We start from the raw sequence: 12,225 nt of genomic DNA, 5'->3' as shown, positions 1-12,225 counted from the left end.
AACATTTTTAAACTGAAAAATTCTGGGCCTGGTTTGCTCACCACTTGTTTTCTCTGGGATTCTCCAGTGAATGAACCTTTTTGATAAACGTCAGGAACCTGCATTGTTTACATCTCCCTGTTCTTTCCCCAGGATATGGACAACTGCTCAATTTACTCGTCGCAGAAAGCTCTCACCCCGAACTGCACCTCCACCATCTCCATCCTGACGCCCCTGGCCTCCCAGCACCGCCTGCAGCTGCTGCAACACGAACTCCTCCAGCAGCAGCAGCAGACGCAGGTGGCCGTAGCTCAGGTGAGTCTGCAGAATACATCCTCTCCAGAGGATCAGGGAGCAGCAGAGGAAAGGTTAGTATCATTCATTAGGCTCCCTGCACACTGCAAATCCGATTTGCGATTCCGATTTGCAATTCCGATTTTCCATGAATGCTATCAAAACAAGGAAAAAACGCAGCATGCAGTACCGATTAAAAATCGCAAATCAGACAAGTCTCATATTGACCAGAGGAAGCGGGTGGGTCCCGTGAAACGCGTTGTCTTTTTTTAATGGTGTCTAACAATAAAAAGCTTAACCTCTTATAACGAGGTTAGACTGTTCCTATTGCTTACCTTCACTCACCACACATTGCATCACGATTGGGACGCCTCCTCCCATCTTGCTGTGTATAGTCCAGTATGGGGTGTACAGTGTGTGCACTGTTTATATTTACCTTTCATCCTCATTGCAAATATAATGTGACTTGCTCAGTTTAAGGTTTGGTCGAGCTTTAAGCAGGGATAGAGTAGGGCTGGTGATAATGATATGGAGTCACGTGATTATCTGGGAAAGGAGGGGCCTCTTCACTCTGATCTCTGGGTTGGAGGAGAGAATTCTTAAGGGAGGAGCCACTTAGTCACGTGACGTCATTGTTCTCTGTGCATTTCAGGTGCAGCTCCTGAAGGACCAGCTGGCAGCAGAGAGCGCGGCGCGTATTGAATCGCAGGCACGAGTCCGCCAGCTGCTACTGACCAATCGGGACCTGTTGCAGCATATCGCGCTGCTGGTGAGACAGCTGAAGGAGCTGGAGATCAGATCTGACATGAAACTGCCCGGTGAGTGTCTGAGAGAAGGTTCGGGATAAAAGCATGATCAGGAGATACTTGTGTTTTTTTTGTATATTGTTTTCTCTGACCTGAGAGTCAGACTCGTGACCTCATGCTTCAGTCAGGGGCAGTACCTCTGGTCATTCTTAGCTGACTGAGATACTTGAGTGAGACAAAGCCTGAAATATTCGCCTGGTCAATTGAAGTATGGTCCGGTGTTAGTCGTAAAGCAGATATATGGACATCAAACCAACAAACATTGATTCAGATAATGACTAACTGTATATGGTTTATTGCAAGCTTTCCAAATGTTAAGTGTCTTTTTCAAGCATTATACAGAACTGTATCACACAACATCATGCCTTAAAGGGGATCCGTAACTTAAAAAAGTTAATTTGCATATTCGATAGTAATAAATTGTGGGTAACCACAAATGTTCACTTATAGCTGAATTATTGCAAATTTCCAAGCATTGCTTATTAGTAGGAGGGCTTTTTGGTCTCTCTTATCCCCCTATACATTCCTAGTGGTTTGGGTCACCCTGAGCTGCTTGGTTACTCTGTTGTACTGGTCCAAGTCCTATCTCATACAGCCTTATCAATTCCTGCCCTGCACTGATGAGGACCAAAAGTCTGAAACAGGCTGTCTACATGTGGGGTTGGTGTGGCTGTGTAACATTTAAAGCTATAGGCTTGCTATACACCAGCGGTTCTGGATACTTGCCTTGCTTACAAGGGCGAAATGGGATAATTTGCATATTCAGTAGTAGTGCATTGTGGGTAACCACAAATGTTAATTTATAGCTGAATTATTGCAAATTTCCTTCTGTTTTAAGAAGACAAATTCCACCAAGCATTGCTTATTAGTAGGAGGGCTTTTCAGTCTCTTTTATCCCCTTATAGATTCCTAGTGGTTTGGGTCACCCTAAGCTGCTTGGTTACTCTGTTTAACTTTAAAAAAAATACTGGGAAATACCTCGTGTGGGGATCTGAAGCCTAATGAAGATCCATCCTTTTTACCCTCCGGGATCCAGCGCTGGCAGCCCCCCGAACACCGGTGAGGTAAATATTTACCTAACACCATCCAGCGCAGGCACAGTAGCAACTTTCCGATCGGACTCAAGCGAAAATAGCCGAGCCTGAGCAGGTCCGCTCAACTTGTGCCTACACAGTAAAACAGTCCCGATTGGGCTCGACTATTACCGCCTAAGCCCCATCGGAAAGATGCTACAGCGCCTGCCCTGGTCCGCGGCAGGTAAATGTGGCAGGCGCTGATTTCGGGGGAGCAAGCGCTGGATCCCTGAGGCTCAGGAGGACGGGGGAAGCCTCATTAGTATCCAAAGGCTTCCCTCTCCCTCGGTAAGTATCCCCCGGGGAGGAGCTAGGGGGGTATGTAAGTTAGAGTTTCTTTAACATTTTAAAAGCTTGCAATAAACCATGTAGTGTCAGTCATCAAAGGTATTACCTGAATTGACGTTTGTTGGTTTGCTGTCGCATAATGTTTTCCTAAAGCTATCCATGCCATAGTGGTGGTAATGCAATCATTGATAAAGTGCCCGCTATATGCAATCCTCTGTGTCTCTACCATGTCACTGCTCCAGCAGCTGCAGGTGACACTAGTGCCATCACAAGGGGCATCTCTAGGCAACAATGAGGGTGTTGGTGATCTCCAGAGTGACACTTGTATGTGACACTGGTGACTTCCAGTGTTGCAGCTAGGTGACCGTGGAAGTGACACTGGGGACGTTAGGAGTGACATATCTGGGTGACACTGGTGACATAAGGAGTGCAACTCTAGGTGAACGTGGGGGTGACACTGGTAACATCAGGAGTGTTGCCTCTAGTTGACACTGATGACATCAGGAGTTACATCTCTAGGTCATGCTGAGGTGACGTCAGGTATGATGCCTCTTCATCACATAGGCTGGACACCGGTAATGTCGGCAGCGAACTGATCCAGTTTACCTTAGTTCCTGTTTAAACTGGCGCAGGGTTAATGCCTGTTAGCTGACAGGTTGCTCTATAATATAAACTTAGAGATCATATAGTTTTGGCTAGGTTATCAGCTCTAGGCAAGAACAAGAACATTTAGAGCAGTGTTTCGACCACTTTATAGCTAAAACATGCCGGGGGGGGGGGGTGGGGGGGTGCTGTTAGGTTTGGGCAGTCGGAAGGGGTATTATGGTGGGGGAAAGGGGATTCGGCTTTAGAAAGGGGGTTGCATTGGAGGAAGGGGGGGGTTGGATTAGGCATCAGAGCGGGGGTTACATTGGGATGGGGTTATTGTTAGGTGTCGGTAATAGGAATTTACATTAGGGGTACCAGGGATAAGCGAACAAAGGGGGATGAGTGCCAAATCGCCAACCGAAAACCGCATTGCACAGCTGATTATTATTATTGATATAGAGCAGTGCTGTCCAACTTCATGGGCAGGGTCCGGATTTTTGGAGGGGCAGAGCATCAATGTCTTGGCTTTGGAGGGTGGAGCCAAGCACAAACAAGAGGCGAGCCTGTCAGAGGAGGGGGGCTGACACAAAAATTAGCCCAGGCAAGCGGGTGTGGCCCGGGGGCCACATCCAGCCCACGGGCCCGCCAGTTGGACAGCCCTGATATAGAGTATCGGTAAAAGTATTTTGCTGATATTGACGTTTGCTGTGTTTTCTGCTCACAGGAGAGAACCGCTTGTTACATAATTTCGCCATCGCTCAGTCGCTGTCTCTGAACCTGAAGAACCTCTACAGCCTGGAGATCAACCTCCCGGCCACCAGCACCCCAGCCGCGCCCAATGGCACCACCTACGCCAAGAACATGGGTGAATCGTACCTCAACCTCCTGAACCTGGAGAAGGAGAGCGACACCGCGAGGGCCACCGATGGGAAGGACGTGGTCAGCCGCAGTGTGGAGGGTTCTGAAGTCATTGAGGCCCCTGCAGACAGGACAGAGGAGGACAAGTAGGTTGAAATGAGCCCCGCCCACTGTTAGTAATGTCATCACAGCAGTTTTCCATCCACCAGACGTGTATAGAAAACAACAGGGACATTACAAAGTACATAGACTGCGCTATCTGATGTTTCCATCCATGTGTTCACCGCAGAATCGCTACACATGGTTGCATGCGTTTTGGCGCATTTGCAATGTGATTTCATTCATGCATGATGACTGGAATCGCAATCCCACCAGGGAAAAGCAGTTCCATGCATCATGGCGGCCACCTGCGTTGCTCGCAGCATCCGATAGAAATGAGGCCTTAAGGTGACGCCGAAGCGGAAAAAAAGTATGAGATAATGAATTGTATGTGTGGTACGGATAAGGAATAGAACATTAGCAACAAAGAAGAGTCCTCCTATTTTTATTTTAGGTTATATAGCTTTTTTATAACATTGTATCCTTCTGTCATAGTTTCAGTTTGCTAACCACAATCTGTATTTTAAAACTATAAAACAGAGCAGAGCTAATGACCCTTTACATTTTCCTGCAGTAAAACCTTAAAGAGGAACTCCCGTGAAAAAAATTGTGATAACAAAGTGCTTCATTTTTACAACAATTATGTATAAATCATTTAGTCAGTGTTTGCCCATTGTAAAATCTTTCCTCTCCCTGATTTACATTCTGACATTTATCACATGGTGACATTTTTACTGCTGGCAGGTGATGTCAGTGGAAGTAGCCGCAGCTTTTTTTTTTTTTTTTTTGGGCAGTTGGAAACAGGTGTAAACAGCTATTTCCCACAATGCAACTACCATTTGCCCTACCTCTCCAGCCCCCTGTCTGGGTGTCACCCTGGACTCCGCACTCTCCTTCATCCCCGCATCCAAAATCTCACAAAGTCCTGCAACTTCCACCTCCGTAACATCTGCAAGAACCGCCCTTTCCTGACCTCTGCCACCACCAAACTCCTCATCCATGCCCTCATAATCTCCCGCCTTGACTACTGCAATGCCCTTCTGTCTGGTCTCCCTATGACCCAAACTGCCCCACTGCAGTCCATCATGAATGCGGCAGCCAGAATTATCCACTGCTCCCATCGCTCCACCACGGCGGCTCCCCTCTGTGAATCCCTCCACTGGCTTCCTATCCAGTCCAGAATCAGATTCAAGATACTGTGACTGACCTACAAATCTGTCCACAAAACCTGTCCAGCCTACATTTCCGATCTTACTCAGAGGTACACACCTAGCCTCTCACTCCGCTCCTCCAATCAACTTCGCCTGACTGCCCCCCCCCCCCCCCGCACCACCCAGTCCCATGCACGCCTCCAGGACTTCTCAAGAGCTGCTCCCCCACTATGGAGCTTCCTATCTCCACCCATTAGGGCAGCCCCCTCCTTCAACATCTTCAAGAAAGCCCTCAAAACTCACCTTTTCACTCTGGCCTACTACCCCTCACAATTGCTCTAAACCTACAGCTGAACTCTGGTCCCCTACCACGTGTCTCTACCTCTCCCTCTAGATTGTAAGCCTTTGGGCAGGGTCCTCCTCCTTTTGTGTCCTACCTGATCATGCACCTCCATTACTGTGAACTGATGCTATGCATCTGAGTGAACCTAACTTGTCTAATCTCCATGCTCCCATCCAGTGACTAAGCATTACCTTGTACTCATACTGTGCTGTGTGATCTCCATGCCCCATCCAGTGACTGACTAAGCATTACCTGGTACTCATACTGTGCTGTGTGATCTGGTTTTCTTGTATTCCTGTGTTGTCATATTGCTGTATGTCACCCCTAAATATTGTCTGTAACCTAAATTAATGTCCAGCGCTGCGTAATATGTTGGCGCTTTATAAATACAATAAATAAAAAAATAATCCAACGAGGTTCACAGACAGGAAACTGCCAGAACCATGGTCCTGACATCACACTGTGGGAGGGGTTTCACCAGAATATCAGCCAGACAGCGCCCCCTGATGACCCGTTTGTGAAAAGGAATAGATTTCTCATGGGAAAGGGGGTATCAGCTACTGATTGGGATGAAGTTCAATTCTTGGTCACAGTTTCTCTTTATACAACCAAGAAACAGGGACAGGTTGAGATAAGTGCTTCAGAAAACAGAACTGTCTTCAACCCAAGTTAGGTAGAAGATCTCAGAGAAGCTCTTTTGCATAGATAGCAACTGAAGTTTTTTTTTAAATCTTCCTGTACTGGAAAACAATAGTTTGCTTTCCTAAAACAGAAAGAATTTGCGATAATATAGGGTTGAGTGAGCTTGAGATGTCTCCCAGTGCATCACTGCTGAATATATGCAAATTAACCATTATTACACTTAGAAGCTAAACACACCTCCAGAACCGCTGGAATGCAATGATGTGTCAGCTTGTTAATTTGTACAGAGCCATAATAATCCAACATGCATACAGACTGTTTCGGATTGTTTGATCCTCATCAGTGCATGGCATGGATTAATTTGGCTCTATGGAGTAGGGCTTGTAAATCCGAGAGGCACAGACTAACCAGCAAGCTCATGGTGACGCAGAACTCATTGGAGTGTGTAAGGGACTACAATGGTCCTAAAAGCCCCCTTACTAAGATGTTAAGAAAAACAAAAGTTTGCTTTCCTAAAATTCTTTCTGTTTTAGGAAAGCAAACTTTTGTTTTTCTTAACATCTTAGTAAGGGGGCTTTTAGGACCATTGTAGTCCCTTACACACTCCAATGAGTTCTGGGTCACCATGAGCTTGCTGGAAAACAATATGAGACTTTTTTTCTTTGCTACTAATTTTCTATTTCTTAGCTGTACTACACATACAATACACTATCTCATAATTTTCGCTTCAGGTTTGCTTTAAAGAGAACCCGAGGTGGTTTCTAAGAATGAAATCCGCACACAGAGGCTGGGTCTGCCTATACTGCCCAGCTTCCGTTGTTATCTCAATCCCCCCTAAGCCCCCCCTGCGCTCTGCTATCCCTCATAAATCACAGCCGTGTTGTCGAAACGCAGCGGGCTGTGTTTACCTCTGTATTGTCAGTCTCGCCCCTCCCCCCGCCTCCTGCATAGCTCCGATCCCCGCCCGCGTCCCTTCCCTCCAATCAGCGGGGAGGGGAGGGACGCGGGCGGGGACCGGAGTTATGCAGGAGGTGGGGGGAGCGGCGAGACTGACACTACATAGGTAAACACAGCCCGCTGCGTTTCGACAACGTGGCTGTGATTTATGGGGGAGAGTGCAGGGGGACCTTAGGGGGGTTTGGGATAGCAACAGAGGCTGGGCAGTATAGGCAGACCCAGCCTCTGTGTGCGGATATCTTTCTTAGAAACCACCTCGGGTTCTCTTTAAAGGATACCTTAGCGCAGGTTTGCTTTTAAGTTCGGGGGATCAGTATGCGGTAACAGAGGAGAATGGGGGGAGGGGTGGGCGTGAGGAGAGCACACTACACGTGCCTACTGATCCCCGTTTTTAAATGTAGATGTGCGATTAGGTGTCCTTTAAGGTGGCCACACACCATACAATTCTTTACATTTCTTTTCAATTCAAGAATTGCAATCAATTTTTTTCTGATTCATTGTAACATTAACCTCCCTGGCGGTAAGCCCGAGCTGAGCTCGGGCTATGCCGCGCAGGGAGATATCTCAGCCCCTGGTGGGGCGATTTTCACCATGTAAAGTGCTGTGCGCGCAGCTAGCACTTTGCTAGCTGCGCGCACAGCTTGATCGCCGCCGCTCTGCGGCGATCGCCCGCACGCAGCGGCAGAAGAGGGCCCCCCCCGCCAGAGCCCTGCGCTGCCCGGACCAATGAGTTCCGGGCAGCGCTATGGGCTGGATCGAGTGCGCCTGACGTCCATGACGTCATGCCGATCGTCGCCATGGCAACAGGAGAAGCCAAACAGGGTAACGCGTTATATATGCGCTCCCCTGTTTGCTATTGTTGCCGGCGGCGATCGGACTAGAGGGCCACATGCACCCTCTAGTGGTGTTTCATGTAGCTACCACTCTGGTAGCTTTACATGAAACAAAAAAAAAAGTTTTTTTGACCATTTGAAAAAAAAAAATTAACTGCCAGGGAGGAAAAAAAAAATAAATTAAAAACTCTCAAAAAATTGCTTGGGTCTATATATTGAAAAAATGGCGATCTACCCTACACCATTTAATGTACCTGAAAACGATCAGAAAAATCCACCACTCCGATTGGATTTCACTCCAATTAAAAAAAAAAAAGAGCTTTCGATCGATCTTTTGCAACAACCGATCATTTTCATTGAATTGCTGTAAAATTGGATCATTTTATTGTATTGTGTGTGGCCACGTTAAGCTGAGTACACACCATGTAGTTTTTATTTCAGATATTATATGAATGATTGATTAGATTGATATTCAGATCCAGTGACTATCAGCTATAGAAGAAAGCTAGCGTACAAACGTATGCAATTTTGTGGATTTTTTTTAACCAGTCGCACCAGAGAGAGATTATCTTTCAATTATGGATGTTCAATGAGATGCTACTAACTTTAAGTTACCGGGAGACCCAGCAGGGGTACAGATTTTCGATAATTTCATGCTGAAATCGATTGAAAATCTGTGTGGAGGGATTTGATCTGATAATGAACTCCAAGAGATCGGATTGCCACCTTTAGTGTTATTTTCTTGGTCTTTTAGCCACCAGTTTCTGTATTTTGTTTTTTTCTTCCAGGATTCTCCACTCCATCCCAAAGCTGATCCCCCCTCCGCCCATCAACAAAAAGAGGTCTTCGAAGATCCTGTCGGGGCCAGTCGTAGAGCCAGCTGATAACTTGACATCACCGACCACCGTGAGCATCAGCAGCTTCGCCACCATCACGCCATGCTCTGTGAATCCCGCTGAGTTTGAGGAGACCGGCCCAACATTCAGGAACTCCTATTTCCCCGGTCTTGAGAATGAAGAACTCTCCCCCATAAAGGGAGAGCTGCGGAGGCCCTCCCGCCAGGAGTCCATGGAGGAGAACAGTACCTTCCACTCCATCACCAGCAGCTACGACAACCTGGAAGACACGCCAACCATTGTTCCCGAAACTCCTCCGTGCAATGGACTGAATGTGGAGGCCACCCTTCCCTTCTCCACAGCCAGTGACACCTGCCTCCACATCACCTTCACAGAGGATGACTTCCCAGACGAGCACCTGGAGGTTCACAAGCAATGGCGGCTTATAAAGAATGGTGTTTAGCTTACATCGTCTCTATTCTCTTCACGTCCATGGACCGGGCACAACACGGCAAGTTCTTGTAACCCACTAGTGAGGTCTTCTGTCACCAGATAAACTGGAAGAACCAAGAACCCGAATTTAGAGTTGCTGTTGGCCAGTAACTGAACAAGAACCTCTCCACCCATGGGGAGCAGGAAAGGAAGACTCAGTCGGTCTGCAGTACAAACTTTAAGATTCTGGAGATAAATCGGGAGAAGATTCTGAGGAACAAACACATTTTTAATTCTGGGCATTGCCTTGCATCTGCTTCTCGTTGTAAACTGTGTTTTGTCTTTGTGGCAGTTCAGACAGCTCCAACCTGGTCTCAAAAACCCAACTTATTGGGCCATCCTGATGTGTACATTATCACTTGCAACCCCTTACTTACACATATATCATCACTCAGTGCCAAAACTGATGTGTACATCATAATTTACAGCCTTACCCTGATGCATACGTCCTTGCTCATGTTGCCACCTGGATATGCACATCATCTTATGAACCCACCTGGATGTTTACATCATCACTCATGATGCCTCCTGAATATTTACATCATCTTATGGGCTCACTTGGATGTGTACATCATCTTATGAACCCACCTCGGTGTGTACATCATTTTATGCCCCCCCCCCCCGAATGCATATATCGTCTTATGGTCTCCCCTGATTGTGTACATAATCTTATGGGTCCACCTGGAGCAGTTCATCATCTTATGGGTTCACCAGAACATGTACATGATCTTATGGGTCCACCTGGATATGTACATCATCTAATCTGCCCATATGGGTGTGTACATCACTTATGAACCCACCTGGATGTATACATCATCTTATGGATCCACCTAGATGTATACATCATGTTAATGGCTCATTTGGATGTGTACATTATTGCTCATGGCATCACTTGGCTGTGTCATCATCACTTATGGACCCACCTAGAGGTGTGCATCATCTTTCACGGTGCCGCCCTTGTGCGCACATCAATCTTGACTCACCTTGTTGTGTACATCATCATTTATAGGCCCACCCGGATGTATACATCATCTTAAGAGACAACTTGGATGTGTACATCCGCACTTATATGCTTACCTGGGTGTGTACATCTTCGCTCATGTCTCCACTCGAATGGTTACGTCATCGTTAAGGTCCCAGTCAATACATCTTTACTTACGGGCCAATCTGGATGTGTATATAATGACTGTCAACAGAATTATATTTTACCCCTTATTTAGTGGTCAAAACCTGAAGGTCACCATGAAATACGTTGTAGGCCATTATCTCCACGTACTATGGTCCATAACTCTTACTAGAAGAGTCTACGGATGGGGCAGAGGTCCATTAGACATTTTTCCTTTTTAGTAGGATGTGCGGTAACTAATAGCAACCCATCAGCACCATCTTCTTTCTTGCTGGAATCTGGTTGCTGAGGACTACAGCTCTGCCCTATCCGGAAAGGGCGACGATGGAGGAGGCAAGAGATGTTGGATTTAACCAGGAATATGGAGTTGAGCAGATGGGAGGCCTGCTGAGCAACCGATGGGCGAAGCAAATAGAAACGGTTACTTCTAGAATCTACGGATGCAAGGCGGAGCCTCTCATCTCGTTGTAGATTAGTTTTAATTTATCTAGGGGATTTTTATGTGTATTTTAACTAGAATTATTTAGTTCTTTACTGTGAGTAATGATCATAATGACCTAAAACAGGAATAGCGAGCACCAGAGTAAGACCGCGTTCACACGTATCCGTACGTTCTGCGCTTTTCTGCATGTCCGATTCTGCGGTTTGCAGTTTTTGGGGGTCTCGTTTTTTTTTTTTTTTAAAAAATTCCTCTGCAAATTTTGTGGTTTTGTGAGCATATTTAATGCGATTATTCTGATTGCGATTTTTCCGTGTATATCTATGAAGTTGATTTACATGAGAAAGTATTAAATTAACTTCAAAGTCAGATTTCTGCATAAACAAATATGATTTTCCTACGTTTCCATTGACTTACATTTAAGGACTACTGAAGAATATGGAGGCTGCCATGTTTATTTCCTTTTAAACAATACCAGTTGCCTGGCAGCCCTGCTGGTCTATTTGGCTACAGTAATGTCTGAATCACATGAGAAACAAGCATGCAGCTAATCTTGTCAGATCTGACAATAATGTCAGAAACACTTGATCTGTTCAGGGTCTATGGCTAAATGTATTAGAGGCAGAAGATCAGCAGGACAGCCAGGCAACTGGTATTGCTTAAAGAGAACCCGAGGTGTGTTTAAAGAATGTTATCTGCATACAGAGGCTGGATCTGCCTATACAGCCCAGCCTCTGTTGCTATCCCAAACCCCACTAAGGTCCCCCTGCACTCTGCAATCCCTCATAAATCACAGCCTTGCTGTGAGGCTATGTTTACATCTGTAGTGTCAGTCTCAGCTGCTCCCCCGCCTCCTGCATAGCTCCGGTCCCTGCCCCCGTCCCTTCCCTCCAATCAGCAGGGAGGGAAGGGATGCAGGCGGGGACTGGAGTTCTGCAGGAGGCGGGGAGATCAGCAGACTGACACTATAGAGATAAACAAAGCCAGCTTTGACAAGCTGTTTGTCAGCAGCGTGGCTGTGATTTATGAGGGATTGCAGAGTGCAGGGGGACCTTAGGGAGGTTTGGGATAGCAACAGAGGCTGGGCTGTATAGGCAGATCCAGCCTCTGTATGCAGATAATATTCTTCAAACCCACCTCGGGTTCTCTTTAAATGGAAATAAATATGGCAGTCTCCATATCCCTCTTGCCTCAGTTGTCCCTTATATGCAAATCGCACAGAAAAAAAAAAAAAAGTAACCCTACAGCACGATTTAAAAACGCGGTCAAAACGCAAAACTAGTGAAAAAAGAAATCTGGAGATCAAATGTGATTCCCTAGATCTACATTAGACGAACGGGCGTTCGGATATGTGTGTACGGTGCGTCAGAAATGCAGAGATTTAATTATACAGTACAATACAATCCTGTGTTCACTATATC

General features: G+C 46.3%; 1 protein-coding gene across 1 annotated transcript in view; it reads left to right on the top strand.

Moving 5' to 3' along the window:
• LOC137527934 (carboxyl-terminal PDZ ligand of neuronal nitric oxide synthase protein-like) overlaps positions 1 to 11,476 on the top strand; it is a 134,849-nt gene extending 123,373 nt beyond the window's left edge. Inside the window, exons 8-11 of the mRNA XM_068249017.1 lie at positions 133 to 294; positions 926 to 1,091; positions 3,753 to 4,032; positions 8,700 to 11,476. Coding sequence (XP_068105118.1) covers positions 133 to 294; positions 926 to 1,091; positions 3,753 to 4,032; positions 8,700 to 9,210 — 1,119 coding nt within the window. The 3' untranslated portion in view covers positions 9,211 to 11,476. The remainder of the gene's footprint in view (positions 1 to 132; positions 295 to 925; positions 1,092 to 3,752; positions 4,033 to 8,699) is intronic.
• The last annotated feature ends 749 nt before the right edge of the window (positions 11,477 to 12,225 follow it).

The sequence above is a fragment of the Hyperolius riggenbachi genome, chromosome 8 (genome assembly GCF_040937935.1).
Source record: "Hyperolius riggenbachi isolate aHypRig1 chromosome 8, aHypRig1.pri, whole genome shotgun sequence".
NCBI lineage: Eukaryota > Metazoa > Chordata > Amphibia > Anura > Hyperoliidae > Hyperolius > Hyperolius riggenbachi.
This window is presented reverse-complemented; position numbering and strand designations above follow the sequence as displayed.